Raw genomic sequence first — 19,977 nt, forward strand, 5'->3', positions numbered from 1 at the left:
TGAATATTGTGATATTAATATGAAGATGTTGAATCAATATTTTGGATATACTGAGATAAATAAAACCCATATTAAAATTAATTTTACTTGTTTAGTTTTAAATGAGGCTACTAGAATAGTTCAAATTACACATGTGGCTCTTATATTTCTAATGGACAGTGCTGAGAGTAGCCTATTTGTTGGCCTGGGTGTTGGTTTGCTTTGTTAATCTGCAATTTATATTTTATGCACACACACACACACACACACACACTTATAATTCTCTCCGCTATCTAATAAGAGCAATGCTGATGATCTAACTCACATTTAATTCATTTTTATGAAGAGTTGAACTTATAAACAAAAAAGAGTCCAGAAGAAATCTACAGAATGAATATCTATACTCACCATGAACTTGGTTAATTTCTGAATTCTGGGATAGAATTTCATCTGCTAATTTCTGAGCAGTTGGCAAAACTTCTGTGTGGTGCACTGTGATCAAATACTGTACAAACTTTTGTAGTTGGTCTCTATTCATTTGAAAGAGAGTTTCTGAAATGGGAAGATGTAATTTGACCTGATCTGGCTTGCGAATGCGGTATAAAGACAGTGCCACAACATGGGCACAATAAAATATGTCCTTGTTTCCACAGCTGCAGGTCACTGAGGTAATCTTGCAACGATCAAAGCTGATGGCCACGTTGCAAACAGTTTCTGGCTCCGATTGTATTGCAGGTTCTGTTACTGTGCCACTCAAGTGGAAACCTAAATGAAAGAAAGGGAGGAGAGACTTTAGCTTCTGTATTCAAATGCTATGAAATATTCTAATTCTTTGAAATGTGTAGTACTTCATGGCAGCAAGAAACAAACATGACAGTTTTTATTTTCAAGTAAATACATTCAGGCCACTCAAACCCCACCCTACACCTACTCCCACATCTTAAAGGTAAAAAATAAATGGTATTTAACAGACATCTGAAATATTTTAGAGCCATATGAAAGCACTTATTGCATATATCACTATAATTCCTTTAGAAAATAGATTACAGAACTAATAAGCCATCAGTACTCTACTCCAAATTTGTGGAATACTGGATAAAAATTCCCTAGATCAGTGGTGTTCTTCCTTTTTAACTTTTTAAAGTAGAGTAGGCCAGCTCAGCTTTCTTCTCAACAAACTCCTCCTTTCCCTCCATCTTTATTCTAGGCAGTCACTAGTCTCCTTCAACCAATTCTGTAACTCTGAGGAGGTTCCCTTTCACAGTGACCAGAAAAAAAGTTTTAATTAATAATCCTCTCTATAGCATGCATACATATCCCCCAATATAGCAATATGAGTGTCTGCTGATGGAACTGCAAAGCCCAACAAATCTCATGCATACCATACCTAAGTAGCTAATAACAACTATTTTCTTTCACATTATAGAGTTAAAGCTGGTACAGAAGTTGTTAAATACTCACGCGCGCACGTGTACACACACACACACACACACACACACACACACACACACACACAGGCATAACAAAATCACCAAGTGGCAAGGGGCCTTAGAGGCCTTGTATCTTAAACTTAGAACCACACAGGAATCCTCCACAATCTCCCAGACCGACAGCCACGTGGACACTGCTAATAATGGTCCAGAGATGAGACATTTACCCCACACAGGCAACAATTCCCCCTTGGAGAGCCATAGCTACAGCTTACAGTCAACTAAAAACTGCTTTCCATTACCACTGTCACCTGTCAGTCCTGGCCTGTTTGGCCAGGGGACAATTCCTCCTCATGCCTCTTCCCTTACTGTGTTTGGAAGGTTATCCTAAATTTTATTTTGTACAGCCAATTAGTTCCATCTTCCGTCCCTGAAAGCCACATTCAGAGGCCAGGGATAAACCTTAAGGGTATGGGACCCCTTTAGGAACTCCAGGTCACATTACCTAAGGAATCAAGTGCCTGGAAGAAACTTGAAGTTACAAAATAAAGCCCTTGCTCGCTCTCAGCCTTCCACTACCTATACTACTTGAATAAAATCCACCGAGCCCGCCACCATTTCTTTAGATTCCCCTTTATTCACAAAGGTTCTTCACCATGTGGGAACTCTGGGGAGCTGCAGAGATGTGACATGAGAATGGTGGCCAGATGACACTTAGAGTTCAATGTGGGGCATCTGAACCCCGCTTACTCCCTTCTTCAAGGAAGGGTAATTATGCCAGAGAGTTGGAAGAAACCCTATTCAACTATAAGAAATCTTTCAGAGTAATGTAATTTGACCTTATCAGTCATATTCAGCAACACTTAGTGGAAAGAGAAAAGTGCCATAATAATTCTTACCAAATTAATCAACTGAAAAAGTATTTTCTAAAAAGAAGTTACTATTATTGCTTCACAATAAGAAATTTTGAGAATTGTAATATGATAGATAACCTTGAGTTTTCTTTCAGAGGTTATCCATTTGGTTTTCTTCCACAGAGTTTCAGAATGAATATTCCAGTCTCCTTTATCTCTTTTAGTCAAGAAGTTTTTTGAAAAACCATAATTAAAGATACAAAGTAAATCCAATCATATTTTTTAAAAATTTTAATGTATTTTCCCATGAGGAAAAAGTAACTACAAAGTAAATACCCATGAATATTTCAAAAATGAATAAGGACAGTCTTGCTTTATTATATACTAAGAGGCCCAATGCACAAAATTCATGCAAGAGTAGGCCTTCCTTCCCCCAGCTGCTGGCACCAGCTTCCTTCTGGCACTGGGGACCTGGGCTTCCCTCCAGCCACTGGCAGGCGCCTGGGACCCAGGTTTCCCTCGCAGCCCCAGCTTCATCTGGAAGGCCGTCTGGAAGGAGATCCAGAAGGACATCCAGTCTAATTAGCATGTTACGCTTTTATTAGTATAGATGAGATGTACTGTAAGCCTACAATAACTAAAAATCCACGTGACGGGCACAAATAAGACAAAAAAATCAATGGATCATAAGAGCGAATTCAAAAAAGTTTCCAAGAACATACTGTGCATTTTAGTGCAAGAAATGTTTTCCATCTGTCACATATGTATGTGTACAAAGAAACCAGTTATTACTACAATAAATAGTTGTCATAAACTGCCCATTTATAAAATCCATCTCTCCCAGGTTAACACTATCATGTCTCTTCTTGACCACCAAGTCAACATCTTTGTCTCTCCTCCAAAGTGATGTTGGAGAACTTCTCCAATTACACACAGGCAAAGAAAGCCAAGACAATTGAGAATTCAAGAGTTAGAGTACTTAGTATTTAAATTGTCATTAAGGCTATTAATAAGTACTTCAAGAGACTTAACTATAAAAGAAGAGGCCCTTAGGAAAACTGATGAAGCCCTCAAAAAGTTTTGCAAAAATGACTTCTTCATTCATGTGATCTGTGCCAGTCAAAAGGAAGTCAGGTATATTGATTCCTGGTATCATATACAATTTATCATACAATTTCATTAAACATTTATTACTATTGTAAAACTTTTTAAAAAGCAAAGCAAATTATAAAATACTAGTGTCCCGGTGCACGGATTCATGCACACTGAAAGGAAATTAATTAGAAGAAATTATTTTAATATCGCTATTCGCATATTGCTAATGAAAAGAAAATAGGATTCTACCGAGTCTCCTATCTACCTACTCCAGGATTTCTGTGAGGATCAAACAACATGAGGCACAGGAAAATGCTTCACAAACATTTGGTTAAGCTGTAAAGTGTTTGCACCTGGTTATAAAGCAAGTTGGGTTTCTGGGCTGAAGAAACTCCAAGGATGCTAATCGCTAGGGAGAGAAAGCCAGGTGTTGTTACGTGACATCATTACCAGGCGCCCACAGCAACTGTTTCCGGGCTTGGCTGGGCTGTGGGCCGCATTTTACGCCATGGGGTCTTGGCAGTATTGGCTGTGATTTGGTGGGGTGTTGCTCTGGGGTGGTGGCTGGGCCTGTGTCTCACTTGGGGGAAGCCGAGTGTTGGTTTGTTGACGCCAGGACTATGGTGCCATTTATTTTTAAATGGCCAGCGCACATCATGGCAGCTCCTGCATTGAGCATCTGACCCCTGGTGGTCAGTGTGTGTCATAGCTACCGGTCAGATGGACAGACACAAAATTTTGCACTGGGGTGGGGGGGGAGAGCCCTCAGGGGATGTCCCCACAGGGAGCAGGCCTAAGCCGCAGTCTGGCCTCCCTCTGCGGGAGGCGACACTGTGATCAGGGGCAGGTGACGCTCCCATCACGCCTCTGCTGCTGCCACTGCCGTCGGCGAGGCTGCCTGAGCCTCAGCCATTGCAGCCACTGCGGCTTGCCTGAGCCTCGCCTGGCCCTCATTGCCTGAGCCTTGGGCCCCTGCAGCGGCAGCGGCCATCGGTGGTTTGCCGGAGAAATGGGCCGGCCCTGGGCAAGCGGCAGCAGCCATAGGCCACGAGCTTCCCCATGCTTAACCAATTGGGTGTGCTCATCCAGGGATGGGCAGACCGTGTCTTCCAGGGTTCTCCTGGCTGCAGGGTCTCCCTCCAGCCTGAGTCATTGGGTCCGGCTGCTAGAGGAAATTCCCTACATTGGTTGTCTGGGCCCCTGGAGGCCTCCACTGATTCCTGACCCTGACCCGAGGGGTGTTGAGCGGCGATGGAGGCGGCCTGGGAGTTTGAGGAGCTGCAGGAAGGGGCTGCCTTTCTCAGAACCCCTGACCTGCAGTGCTGGAGGCCAAGGTGGGGTGTGACTGGGCCAGGAGCTCTTAGCTATGGAGCTTGGACTTTCCCTCACCCGCCTTCACTGCTGGGCTTTCCCTCGCTCATCTGCCTTTGCTGCTGGTGCAGAGGTTTCCCTGCAGAGCGGCTCTGCTGCCACTTGGCAGAAGGAACCTGTGGTCCTTCTGGGCAAACAGCAGTGGCCATCGGGAGCGCTCACAGCCACCACCATGTGGGGAGTACAGGCCTCCCTCTGCGGGGCCCGCTGCCCCCGCCCCTGTCCCCGCAGTTGCTTGCCCAGGGCTGGCCCTGGGCAAGTGGCAGCCGCCATCACATCCCCAATGCTGCAAGTCCCCGCCCCCCTCCCCAACGCTGCAAGTCCCCACCCACCACGCCTGCTGCACATGCAGCCTGCTGATCAGTCATTACTGTGATGGTGTCCCAACCAATTTGCATATTACCCTTTTATTACTATCGATTATGACCACCAATTTAAGAAATATGTCAGGACACACATGAACATATACTTGTCTTACAGAGTAACGCTTCATTAATCTGATATCATCAAAGATTAAGGAGTTTCATGAATATTCATTTTCCAAATAATTCTGGTTATCTTTCATGTACCCAAACTCCATTAAGAATTCCAAACATTTTTGGGAAATATTTCTGTGCTGCCCTAATCATCTGACCATTTAGGAGGTTACCAAGTGAGTGAAGCAGCACTCCCTATAACAGACAATTGCAGGTGGCAGTACTCTTTATGTGGGACTTTTTGTTACTTTTCTCCATCATCAGCTACCACAATGACTCCTCTCCTATACTACTAGCCTTTTTCAAAGAAAATTATTTGCCCCCAGGTCACTTGCACCTCTATTGCTGCTAGAGACGAGAAGCTTTACTTTAAAAACAGGAAAGTTACATAAATACATGTAAACCACAGCTGGTATATTATTTTTTAAGACTATGCAATATTGAGTCAATAAATAGATAGTAATTCCATTAGCTTTACTTCACAATAGTATAGTCTTGTATATTGGCTTCTCCAATTTGAAAAACCTTCTTTGAAATTCCATCAGTTCACTCTCTGTGGGTCTTAAACCATACCAGAGCATGCACAGAGAAACAAGGCGAATATTCCTCTCAACAATCCCTAAAGGGTTGTAAGACATCTTTCCGTGACACCCTCCTCTCCACCCCAAACCAGTCTTATCTCTTAGGTACTGGATGACTTGAAACATAATAATGTTCCTGAGCATGGATTCTGCCTTTCTGGAGTTCTGACAAACCCTGGTGACCAGCTGTTATAGGCAAAATCTCCTGTGACATAGTTAGCTGTTCTATATAACAGAATAGAGGACACAAAAAGAGGCAATCTTCCAGTCTATGAAAAAACATGGATGATGTTTTCTTTTCAAATAACTAAAACTGAAGAAAGTATCTAAACCTTTTTTTATAAATATATTTATTTGACTTTACAAAATATAATCTATCAAAGATAGTTAATCCCATGAGAACAAACTTCATTGGGCAAACTGTTTTATCCTCATGTCACCACTGAGCCCAATAAAACATTAATATTCACATTATCAATCTGAAGAAAAACAAAGCAGAAACATGGGCACAGTATTGTATAGGCCTTGGTAATAGAGAGACTTTGACTTGGTTCAGGCTCTGTCACTTAAACACTGAGTGCTCTGGACACGCTATTTAACATCTCCGTCTCTGGCTCTATTTGTTTGCAAAATGTGGCTAGAAATACCTCCTAGGGTTATTTTGGGATTAAAATGAAATAACATATGTAAAGCACCTGGCACATAGTAAAAGTGCTCATTAAATTTTATTTCCCTTTCCTTCCCTTCCCAGCTGGAGCAGTAGGGGAGGGGTACTGGATACATTCCCTTCATCCATAACACTTTTATTTTTCTATGCTACTTGAATTTGGGGGGGAGGAGGGTCTCACTGATGTCATGTCTTAGAAAATAAACTTGGCTACTGAGCATGCTTGAGGTGAGTAGGGCAATACTAGAAGGATAATTGCTGTTGGACAACAAAACCAAAAAACTTCAGTCAGCTATACCTTTGCTCAATGCAGCACTCTTTCCCCACTTTTCCTATTAAGTTCTGCCAACACAAAATAGTTAATTTTGTCAGTGTTACTGTCATACAGATAAACCAGAAAATAGGAGATTTTTTAAAATTAATCAAAGTGTTGTCCAGGGACACCCAGAGATCTCTGAGACCCTTTCAGGGTGTCCACAAGGTCAAACTTTTTTTTTCCATAATTATATCTAGACATTACTGACTTTTAAACTCTTTCTCATGAGTGTACATTTAGTAAGCAAAAGGACTGTGAGGTCCTCAATAATTAAGAGATCAGAAAGATAAAGAACTATTTATAATGCACTGCTAAGAAAGGGAAAAAATAACTCCTTTTAGCCAAATCATCTTTGAAATAACATCATTTGCACTTGGATCTTACAGGTCAGTAGTTAATAAGACTCAGCAGAGAAACACTTAAGGGGCAAATTTCTCACGCATGAGCACATACTCAAATCATCTACATTAATTTCACATTAATTAGAATTAATTAAGGTTTCTGGAAAGCAAATATTTATTTCTTTACTGATATTATAAAATAAGCTTTCCTTAAGAGCTTATTTTCCATATCTAAGGTTAGATTTTAGTTGCATTTTAAAAGAGACCCACATCAGACTGGAAAGACAACTGTTTCAAAATATACCATTTTGCGCTTGTATGTGTATGTGCTCAGTTAACTGAAAAATGGTTTCAAACTCAAAGCATTATTTTAAGCTAAAATAATCTGATAGACATAAAATAAATATACACTGAAAACTACTGCTTTCAGGACACATTCTTTTCAGACAAATATGCAGCCTGTGCATGAAGCACTTGAGTAATATATTCTTTGTTGAAAAAGAATTTAACAGAAGTACTGGTGTAGTACCTACAAAAATATATCTTTTACCCTTTTCCTAAATAAAAGAACCCCGGGGAAATTAAAGGCAGAAACCAAGGTAATGTAATGTTATGGCTGAAAGGGTGGCAAGGGTTATGAGAGAGTATTTTTTGTGTTTTTCTAAGCTAAGTCAAAACAATGCAAAAGTGTTAACATTTAACACTCTCATAACTAAGTATATTCATTGGTTAACTAAACCCACTACACTGGCTAAATGTATAGTAACCAATACCTGATTATGTGTCCCTGGTAAAATAGATGAATTAATCACTGGCACCCAAAACCTAACTTTTACCTTTCCTAACTCTGAGAACTACAGCACACAAAATCCAACTCACCACACGTTGCAACCATCCATTAAAAAACAACAACTATGTTTTAATTAAAATTGTGCTTAATTTCCAGTTAGCAGTACTGACACGTTAAGGGCCCAAGATGGAGACAATAAACTCAACTCAAACCCAAGTTATCTCAAATATGATAGTCCTTCTCAACTATATAATTTTCTCAAAGGGAAATCCTAAATTAAAGAGACTGTATCCTGTGAGCTGGTTAATTAAATCCTCTAGCCCTAATTTCTAATACTAAGCTTAAACAGCTCATAGAAAGATATTAGGAGATTTTGCTGGCAATCTCTAATGACGTGGTTTCCATCTTTCAGAAAATTATTTTTTAAAGTAAAAGCTTTACTTTTAAGTCTACCTTAAAAATGCCTGCTTGGAATAGAATCACTCCTACACTTCATTAATATTTGAGAGAAAGACAATGGCAAATTAATGCAAAGACCAGACTGTAAACCACAGCACACATATAAACAACATAAAAATTTACGAAGCATGCACTAGATGGGCCCAACCAAGAGTTCCCAGTGGCATTCAGTTCAGTGTTGGTTTTGTTCTCACTAATGTAGATTCTTGTACCATTTCATACAAAGATCCACGTGATAAGAGTTACTGTTAGATCTGAATGGCATTAGACAGTTATTTAAAACTAGAGGCCCAATGCACGAAATTCATGCAAGGGCCTTGGCCCCTGCTGCTGCCACCAGGGGCCTCTGCCACCTCTGCCGCAGCCCCTGCCTGCTGCAGCTTTGTCCAGAAGGAAGGACGTCTAGAAGGACATCTGCTCTAATTAGCATAGTACACTTTTATTATTATAGATTATTTCTAAAAAGACACTTATCCACTAATTTAGCGACCTGCAATGGGCAACTAGTACCACTAGTTTAAAGGGGGATGGTGCTAGATTTTGTTTATAATCACATCATTCCATTTCATCCCAAATTTTGAAGTACTAAGGGTTCCCCACCACCACCATCACCATCAGGTAATTTTTCAGAACTGAGGGAAACAACCATTGCCCAGACTGAGATTCTGGGTGGGTAATAAACAGAGGTAATAAACAAGTTAGGTAGACTAATTTGAGTTACTTTAACAATTGTAACGCCACAAAGTGCTTGAGAATTTAAATTATTTGCCCCAATCTGTTAAATTCCACTTTATGCCAGTTTCTCTGATGCCAACATTTTCTAATACAAGCAAAGCAGCTCCAGCCTTCTGCCCTTTTTAAAAGGCCAGCTCTACCAGATTCCCTTGCTGTCAGAATAGCCCCAATGCTGCCCCTTCAGTTCAGGGCTCCCTCTCTCCTGCCCCCAAACTTGGCCTTTCACCTAGGTCTCCAACTTCTGAAGTGCAGATTAAGTTTATCAGAGCCCTACGGTGCCCAAATATTAACTTAGCAGCTCTAAACACCTGTGTCTTACTTCCCAGGGCCTGGATCTAAACAGGAGAGGAGACTTAAAATCCCTTTACCAGTTTATTTCCTGGGTTGTTGCTTACAGCATAACAACCTTCAAAAATGCTTGGCTGTTTGCTTTAGGAGTGGGGGTGAGGGAGTAACTCAAGAGACTAATTTTGTTTACCAGAGCCAAGAGGTAAAGAGAAAAGTGTGCTCAGGCTGGGGAGGGGAGAATGCAGACCTCAGTAGTCAGATTCTACCACCCACACCCTAAGCTCCAGCCTGACCCCTCAACCCCAACAGGAGCACCACATTTTGGCCCTAGCTGATTCCTAATGCCGTATCTCATTCCCAAGCTCTAACAGACTTAATTCTGCTAAGTGGGCATCACCCTCCCCTTTTTACAGGAATTCTCAGAGAGGTGGTAGAACACACTTAGGATTAAGTGGGCCTGGTAGAAACATGGGTTTTCTAAAATCCAATGATAACCGTGTACAACTAAATCTTTCCATACCAATACATAAGTGATTTAAAAGAATGAGGCAGATTAACAGATCCAGACACTTGGGTAAACACTGCTAAGTTATAGGACCCTTGGAGGTTGAGCACCATCTTTCATCTCTGCAACCCAAGGATCCAGCACAGCCCTTGCTTGGAATTATAGGCCAGGCTCCTGTAACTATGTCAAATGAAGGAACTCATGGGTTCTTCCAAGCAATACCACCTTACAATGTAGAAGTCATAAGTGACTAAATGCTTTGGCTCCAAGCCCAGGATACTTTAAACTTAACTAAAGACTATTTCTAAGAGTCCACTCCTCTCTTATGAGTTAAGCTAGCAGCAGAGATCTGTGACACCATAGGAAACAGCAGAGGTCTCTGGCATCATTGTCACAGAGGACTGTCCTGGAGGAAACACTCAAGAAGCATGTTAGACGAAAGAACATATGGTATGTGGAACATATAGACTGGTGCTTCTCAAACTGGAATATGCATTAGGATCACCTGGGGGGATTGTTATAACACACTGCTGGGCCCCATGCCATCATCCCAAGTAATGCTGCTGCTGCAGGTCCAGGACTGACCTAGATGATTAGAACTATAGTCTAAACAAGTCTAGTCAGAATGTACTCAATTAACATCATAAACAGAATAGTAAAAATATATATAACTTGTGATATAAAGAACGTATACAATTTCTAGCTTTTTATGTAACCTAAATACTCCCCATTCCAAGAAGTCAGGAAAGGTATGTTAAACTGGTCTGAGCATTAAGAAAATAAATAAAATTTTATAGTAACAAAAATATGTTACTATAAAGTAAAACCTTCATTTAAAAATCTAAATTAAAATATAAAAATTTAAAAATGATTAATCAGAGTATTTTTTTCCTAAGTACATGGTGATAAAAGAAAAGCAGACAGGTCATCTGTTCAAAATATGGATGAAACTTAGTAAGGCATTTTCACCCATATCTTGGAGCAGTGTAATTACAGATGACTTTTTATTTTCTTTGTTTTGGTTGGTATATGGGGAAGTGGTTTTTCTAAAATTTCTACAATGAACATAAATTGCTTAAATAAAAAAAAAAGTGCTTTTGCTAAAATTTTAAAAGTGCTCAAAGTGTTCCTGAGTAAAGAATTTGTCACATAAATGATGTCCAGCACATGTTCTGGGAGACTGATAATGATCACACACCAAATGCTAACAATGACAGCCATCAATGTGGTCATCACACTACTGACTTGACCAGCCTATTCAGGAAAAAGGACACTTCCAGACTCTCCTCAACCCATGGATGCTCAGTCCTCCTTGTGGCTCGGCCACATTCCAAAGAAAAAGATGAAGTACAGCACTCAAGGTAAGATAAGGCAGAGAAAGACTGGGCAACTTGTTCTCCTTTCAGCCATTAATATCTATTTCCTATTTCCTCTACTCTTCTCATGTATTAAATAAAGAGAATAGAAAGAGAAACATTGATATGAGAGAAACATGGATCAGTTGCCTCCCCGACCCATGCCCAGAAATCGAACCCACAACCTGGGCTTGTGCCCTGATGGGAAAATGAACCCATGACCCTTCAGCATATAGGTGCTCCAACCAATTGAGCCACACCAACCACAGCTTGATGAAAACTCTGAAGATCCACTCTCCTAGCAACTCTCAAATATGCTATACCGTATTATTAACCACAGTCACCATGCTGTGCATTATATCCCCATTACTCATTTATTTTATATGTTTGTACCCCTTCATCCATTTCACCAACCTCAAATCCCCACCTCTGGCAACCACTAATCTATTCTCTGTATCTATGAGCTTGGATTCTATTTGTGTGATTTTTAGATTCCACGTATAAGTAAAATTATACAGTATGTCTTTCTCTGATTGATTATTCCACTTAACATAATGCCTTCAAAGTTCATCCATGTTGTTGCAAATGGCAAGATTACATTTTTATGGCTAATATTACATTGTGCTCACACACCACACCCACACCCACACCCATTTTCTTTATCCATTCATCTATTGAACGATTCTTAGGTAGTTTCCATATCTTGGCAATTGTAAATAATGTTACAATGAACATGGGAGTGTATGTATCTTTTCAAGTTAGTGCTTTCATTTTCTTTGGATAAACACCCAGAAGTTAATGAAGTCCAGTATTACACTGAGAAATCTACCTTTTTCCATTTAAAAGGAAAGAAACTTTCCCATATCTCTATTCCCATCCTGGTATAAAGCATTTTCCCTCCAAAAAACAAGAATTTTGTGTATACTGAGAAAAATAAGAAGAAACCCACTTAAACTGTCATTCCAAAATTCCGAATACATACTCTTGTCTCCCTTACAATCAGACCAAAATTAACTCAGTAGTCTGATTAAAATGTCTTAGATTTTGAAGTATTTTATTGCATCTTATTTTTCAAAAGCCACAAGTTATTCATAAAACACCCTCAAAATTAAACATCAGGATTTTTTGTTTTTAGAGTAACTACCACAGGTTAGTTATCACACTTGGGTATAAAACACAATTTCTTTTAAAGTGAAAGTACTTGTACTTATACGTTTTCATTATCTCCATGGTGGATGATAATAAAAACAGTGAGTTTTTTCTAAATACAAAACACAAAAGTGGCCCTTGGCTCAATACCCACACCTAAAAACAGTATTCCCAAGAGAAAAGATTGGCCCAAATCCATCATATGACAAGACTGAGCTATAGGATATCAAACATATGCTTACAAAGTGCTCACTTTGGTCAGCGTTAAACTATTTTTTAATTTAATGCACCCTAAATTTACTATATACTTACTCAATGAGAAATACTTAAATCCACATGAAAATAATCATTTACTTAATGATTCTTTCTAGTCAAGTTCTGATTTTGAGAGAAAATATCCCCAAACATCCAGAGGGTATCAAAGTAACTAAGTTAAAGCTAAAGACCACATTTCCTTTGGGGAGATGGGGGATTTATTGTAGTGTAAAATTTTGCTTTTAAAAAACTATAAAATTGAGAAATTAAGGTCAATGGGGAAATAAAAGGAAAATAAAAAACTTATTGAAAGTTTTATTACTTCCTACAGGTCTCTTAAATAATGTATTTAATAGGATTATAATTTAGAGCACAGTTTGTATATTTAAAAAAGAAAACTAATAATCTAGTTAGTCTGTCAATCTAAATTACTTTGACATTTGTACCCTGACTTCCTGAATCTAACTAAAATATTCCTGCCACGATGCCAACCTCCTAGTCAGGCTTTCTGAAAGGACTAAGGAAGTTCAAGTTCCCCCAGCTGAACAGGAGCCAAACATGTACCACTGTCTCTTCTATGCAGTTGTAAGCAGTTAACACTCAGGATAAATCACTCCAAAATCAATCTTTATTGATCATAAGGACAACAACTATCCTAGCCAGATGGTTAATCTTCAGGAGTCAGGACATACTTTTAAGGTAACAGGAGCTTCAAACTGTAGTCCCTGGAAACAGACTTCTTGGAACCACATTATCTTTAAATAAATAAACCTCAATTGAATGAAGTAAAATTACAGATAGCCCTAAGAAATACAATGACTACTTAAATGTTCCCAAAATGACCAATGGCAAAATGTTCCTGGGTTCCACCTCCCTGCCCTTATTTCTCCCTCAAGTGCAGAGTTATCCCTGCCCTAAGCTTCACCTTCATGAATTATTTTGCTTAGTTCATGGAGGAAAGGTAGTATATTTGCTTTGTATACTATTTACTACTTTGAAGTCCTGTAAATACTTAGTAACAACAATAATCAACTGATTATGCAGATCAAGCATTCATAGTTCAAAGAAGTATAACCATTAGAGCACTAGGAAGTAATAAAATCTCTAACAGTGGCCTGTAACTGCCCGAGGACTTTATTAACCCACTTTAGAAAAAGATGTTAAGGTGGCAATTAGATAGAACACATACTTTTTAGCAGCCCTTATTTGGTGTAACAATTTTTTTTAATAAATCACACAAATGAGAAATCATTTAAAGCAAGAGTACATTCCCATTTAGTCCACCCTTTCCCCTTCCTGGAGGAATCGGAAGGCTGATGGGTCCAAATCAAACCACCTATACAGACAACCATTTTTACTGCCTTCAGCAATACCCATTTCATATGTGGGGCAAAGAAGAATTTGAACAAATCACCATTCTTTTACCCACACTTCCCTGCTACTAACAGACTGACAAAGGGAAAAGTGAGTAGAAAAGATAATCCAGGAACAGGGGCAGAAAGAAAGGAGGGAAAGAAGGGGCGAGGATGTTAGAAGACAAGAGGTTTCTGGGTGGCTACTAGGTTCAGAGTTTCTAAGAAGCAGTAGGAGTATATCAACTTGGAACACATGTTTCTGAAAGGAAGCTGTTCTTTCATTGCATTGAAGTATTTAGCAGCGTCAGTCCAAACTGTTCAGCACCCCAGGCCATTACTGTGTGCTTTTCTAGTTATGCTGGCAGTGAGGTGACAGACTATTCATACTTCCAGTCAACTTCCTTTTTAGTTACTGCCTGAATCACACCTGGAGATCAATCAGGGAGCAGGTGTTTCACTGAGACTGCCCTCCCATCTGCTTCACACCTGTTTCTGTCCTAAAATAGACACACTTATAAGCAGACAGGGGGAAAGTATGAAAGGGATGGAGTGGGTTCTTCCACACAGAGCTTTGTACAGTCAGCATCACTCTCCGTCCCAGCTGTGTTGGGAATGTAACTCTTGGAACTATGACAACAAAATCCCAGTACAACTAATAAACAACTTTTGAGGTTCAGAATGGCATAATTTAATTAGAGGAGAGTTGTGAGATAGTATATATGGCCTTATTCAAAGCTAGGCTATTAAAAACAATCAAATTCTTACGGTATGGCCAAAAAGGCATTTAAAGGAGGAAAGAAGATACTATATTTACAAGGACTGCCAAGGTGAGGTGTTAGCATTTTATGAGGTTTCCCAGCATATTCATTCCCCTTATAGGTGAAATTTCATGTAGGTAATATCAAAATATCCTGTATATATCTATCATTACTCTCCGTTCTTATTGGCACTGTGATTTTCTCAAAATACTTTAATATCTCTAGTCAAGACTAGTCTCACTCAACCTCCACTCCCAATTATAGCCTTATCCTTTCTCTTTATTCCTAAAATTTCTTACTATTGACTTCCACATGATAAATAAATCTTCTCACCATACCCACATATACTTCTTGGGTCAATGTTTTCATTTTACTGTCTCTAAGTGCATTATTAGATCAGGGTCAGTTTGTCTCTCTGAGGTTGCAACGTCCTTGAAAAGTTTCTTTCAGAATACCTACCAACACACCTCTATCATCTCTCCTCCCCCATACAGAACACACACTATCTCATTCACTAGAGAATCATGGGATTTAGTAAAGCAAATATTAAGTTCTCAAACCATCATAATAAAGTAGTATTGCCATTCAACAAATTAGTTATAAAGGAGAGAATGAAATAATGAAGAGAAGGAAACTAATTTAATAAACATGTTCATTTGTATATAATGTGAAACTTTCTAAGTGATTTCTAGTCTATGATCTCATTTGATCTACATACCCACATATATAAAAAAAGAAAAGACACTTGATGGCAATTAAAAGCCAAACACTGTTAACAGATTTTATATTTAAAAGTTTTACCACTCAATAAAATATATATTCTTTTCTCCCTTGTTACAGATAGGGAGAAGGAAACTCAGAGATGGAAGCTATGATCTATGATGTTAATGTTCTACTACTAAGTGGTAGTTCTCCTGATTCTGGCCATATACCATGTTGACTTCAATCTACCTTAATCAGATTAAGTTTTCTAATCCATAATTGCAGCAAATATTAGAAGAATGATCTATGAGCCACTCAAACCCTGTGCATACCTTAACTATGAGTCTTAACCACATGAAAAAGCCTACCCCTAGGCAGTCAAGAGTACCTGATATTTACACATCCCTACCTCCTCATCCAGCCCCAGCCTACAGATGGGCTATATACTTGGACAGGTCATTCAACCAATTAGGGCCATAATTTCCTACATATAAAATGTAAGGGGTAGGTTAGACAATTTTTAAGGTTATGTCCACCACTATTTTATTTTTCTCTTATAATAATCAACCCTATAGAACTTTTTTTTTTTTGTCAATCATCACCCAAGGATATTTTTTCCCCATTGATTTTTAGAGTGAGTGGAAAGGACGGGGAGAGACAGAGAGAAACATCGATGTGAGAGAGACACATTGATTGGTTGCCTCCCACTTGCACCCTGACCAGGCCGGGGACTCAGCCTACAACCAAGGTACCTGACCTTGACTGGAACTGAACCTGCAACCCTTTCGTTTATGGGCTGACACTCTAACCACTGAGCAACAGCTAAGGCAAACCTATAGAATTTTTTAAACAAATGTTTGAAATCTAGGGAGAGAGTTGAAAATCACCACCTATAAAGCAAGTAGTAAGTCTATTAAGTTTTCAACTTACATGCTACTGAACACAAAAGACTTGCATTTAATAGATAGCATTGAATGCTGAAAGATAAAATGACTAGAGTCTACTCATGAAGCTATCTAGGAGGAGTCCAAGATGAGTTGGCCTAATTTCTAAACTCTGGCTGAGAGAACATTATGAATATGTGTATTTTAGTGATAAAACATAGGAAAGACTAACAATGTCAAACTTAGAATCACTGCCTATATTGTTGTGAAATTTTAATTTTTACTCATAATATAATCTCATGTAGATTATACATAATCTAATTAACAAACCCATTAGCTCATGCAATTTCCTCTGCCAAATATGCCCTTTCTCTCCCTCTCCAATCACCTGTGTGACCTATTTTATTTTTTTGTATAGAGACTAAAGGCCCAGTGCACAAAATTCATGCGGGAGGGAGGGGTGTCCCTCAGCCCAGCCTGCACCCTCTCCAATCTGGTACCCCTCGAGGGATGTCTGACTGCCCGGTTAGGCCTGATCCAGGTGGATTCGGGCCTAAACGGGCAGTCGGACATCCCTCTCACAATCCAGGACTGCTGGCTCCCAACCGCTCGCCTTCCTGCCTGCCTGATTGCCCCTAATTGCTTATGCCTGCCAGCCTGATCACTCCCTAACCACTCCACTGCCAGCCTGATCGACACCTAACTGCTCCCCTGCCGGCCCAATTGCCCCTAACTGCCCTCCCCTGCCAACCTGGTTGCCCCTTAACTGCCCTCCCCTGCCAGCCTGGTTGCCCTTAACTGCCCTCCCCTGCCAGCCTGATCGCCCCTAACTGCCCTCCCCTGCTGGGCTGATAGCCCACAACTGCCCGCCCTCCCCTGCCGGCCATCTTGTGGTGGCCATCTTTGACCACATGGGCGTGGCCATCTTGTGTGTTGGAGTGATGGTCAATTTGCATATTACTCTTTTATTAGATCACTATTTATAGTGCCAAAATTTGAAAACCATCTAACTAGCCAATTATGTTATGAGTGTTTGGTATCTTATGAACTATTTTATGTTATTTTAAATCTTTATTGTTGAGATTACAGATGTCCCTCTTTTTCCCCCCACTGCTCCCCTCCACCTGGTTCCGCCCCACCCTAGACCTTCACCACCCTATTGTCTGTGTCCATAGGTAATGCACATATGTAAAGAAGTTCTTTGTTTAATCTCTTCCTGTCTCCCACCTTCCCTCTGAGATTCATCAGTCTGTTCCATGTTTCCATGCCTCTGGTTCTATTTTATTCATCAGTTCATTTTGTTCATTAGATTCCTTGTTCATTTATTTTGATTTTTAGATTCATTGTTGACAGGTATGTATTTATTGGCATTTTATTGTTCATAGTTTTTATCTTCTTCTTCTTCTTCTTAAAGAAGGCCCTTCAACATTGCATTAATACTGGTTTAGTGGTGACGAACTCAAGCTTTTTCTTGTCTGTGAAGCTCTTTATCTGACCTTCAATTCTAAATGATACCTTTGCTGGGTAGAGTAATCTTGGTTGTAGGTTCTTGCTATTCATCACTTTGAATATTTCTTGCACTCCCTTCTGGCCTGCAAAGTTTCTGTTGAGAAATCAGCTGACAGTTGTATGGGTGCTCCCTTGTAGGTTAACTACTTTTCTCTTGCTGCTTTTAAGATTTCCTCTTTGTCTTTAACCTTTGGCATTTTAATTATGATGTGTCTTATTGTGGGCCTCTTTGGGCTCATCTTGTTTGGGACTCTGTGCTTCCTGGACTTGTAAATCAATATATTTCACCAGGTAGGGGAAGTTTTCTGTCATTATTTCCTCAAATAGGTTTTCAATATCTTATTCTCTCTCTTCTTCTGGCATCCCCATAATGCAAATGTTGGCACACTTGAAGTTGTCCCAGAGGCTCCTTACGCTATCTTTATATTTTTGGATTCTTTTTTCTTTTTGCTCTTCTGATTAGGTGTTTTTTGCTTCCTCATATTCTAAATTGCTGATTTGATTCTTGGCATCCTATACTCTATTGTTGATTCCCTGTAAATTATTCATTTCAGTTAGTGTAAGCTTGATTTCTGACTGAGCCCCTGTAGGGCTCAGTGGCTTCAGCCTCCACGGTCACCTGAACAGGCACTCTAGGTGCGCCCCTGTGTGGGCTGTGTGCACTGTCTTGTTGTAACTGAGCCTTGATTACTGTTGGCACCACCGGGAGGAACTGACCCCCAGGCCAACTGGCTGCAAGGACCAGCTTTGACTACACCAGAAGAGCTGATGTCCAGGAGACACCCCTATGGAGCAGGACTTGCTTCAGGGGGCTTTGGTGCTCTCCAAGTCTGCCCCTTGAGTGTGTCGCTTATGGATGTAAAGAATTGTAATATGACCTGGTCCAAAACTGTCCATTGAGTGCACTGGATCTGGGGCCTTCCACGAGGTACAAAGTCAGCCACTGCCTGTGCCCTGCCTGGGGCCACCCAGCACAAACTACAGAGTGGTCTGCAGATGGTTACTACTTGTGTTGGGCTTGAAGGTTCCCAGGAGAGTGCAAACTGTGAAGCAAGGCAGGCTGCTGCTAGTGCTGGAACTGGGACCGCTTATCGAGAGGTATGGGGCACGCTGAGTCCAGCTGCTACTTGTTTGAGAGGTTTTAGGAAAGTCTGAAGCTTAAGCCAGGACAGGTGATTCATATGGAAAAGCTGCTGCAAACAGCTTGGGTGGGGCTAAAAATTGGGTAGGGCAAGGTCTCAGGGAATCACCAGGGTGAGGTCCAGGTTGAAGGAGACTCAGATTTTGTGCCTGCCAATCAGCTCTGTGGTGGCAGAGGGAGTTAGAGAGGGATTTTAGCATAGAAACAATGACCTCTGCGAGCACTTTTGTCTGGGAGAAACCTGCCCCCGAGTTCTTGCTCTGATACCGGACAATTTAGTTCCTCCCTGTATGTCCCTAGAGCAGTGGTTCTCAACCTTGGCTGCACATTAGAATCACCTGGGAATCTTTTTAAAATCCTGATTTCTGGGCCTCATCCTCCGGAAATTGTTTCTTTGTTACTAATGTTGTGGCCCCACCCCACAACAAAGAAACAGAATTTCTGGAGGATGAGGCCCAGAAATCAGGATTTTAAAAAGATTCCCAGGTGATTCTATTGTGCAGCCAAGGTTGAGAACCACTGCCCTAGATCCTTTCAAGTTGCTGCCCAAGTGCTGTACCTCAGAGGGAGTGAGTCTGGGTACGTCAGTGCGGCAGGCCTTTAAGAGGAACTGTTTGGGTCTCCGGCAGCCTCCGTGTCACTCAGCCATAATCCCCGCTAGTTTTTATAGCCTGAAGTTACGGGGACTTCTCTTCCCAGCACTGGAACCCTGGGCTGAGGGGGTCTTGTGTGGGGCTTGCTTCTCATGGGAGGCCTCCATAGCCAAGATATCCCTCCAGATTAAAAACATGCCACACACAGGTATCAGACTAGCCACTTCCGTACCTCCACCCAGTCTCAATGTGCTTTATTCTTTAACTCTAGTTGTAGAACTTCCATTCAGCCAGATTTCAGGCGGTTCTGAACGATGGTTGTTCTGTATTTTGGTTGTAATTTTGATGTGCTTATGGGAGGATGTGAGTACCACATTTACCTACGCTGC

The 19,977-nt window shown here is 40.5% G+C and overlaps 1 protein-coding gene across 3 annotated transcripts in view; it reads right to left on the reverse strand.

Annotated features, from left to right (window-relative positions):
- The window catches only part of ZSWIM6 (zinc finger SWIM-type containing 6), a 212,686-nt gene that overhangs the window by 86,895 nt on the left and 105,814 nt on the right, over window positions 1-19,977 (reverse strand). For all 3 annotated transcript variants that reach the window (XM_059694565.1, XM_059694563.1, XM_059694562.1), the window contains exon 2: window positions 388-744. In XM_059694565.1, coding sequence (XP_059550548.1) covers window positions 388-744 — 357 coding nt within the window. The remainder of the gene's footprint in view (window positions 1-387; window positions 745-19,977) is intronic.

The sequence above is a fragment of the Myotis daubentonii genome, chromosome 4 (genome assembly GCF_963259705.1).
Source record: "Myotis daubentonii chromosome 4, mMyoDau2.1, whole genome shotgun sequence".
In the NCBI taxonomy this organism is placed as follows: Eukaryota; Metazoa; Chordata; class Mammalia; order Chiroptera; family Vespertilionidae; genus Myotis; species Myotis daubentonii.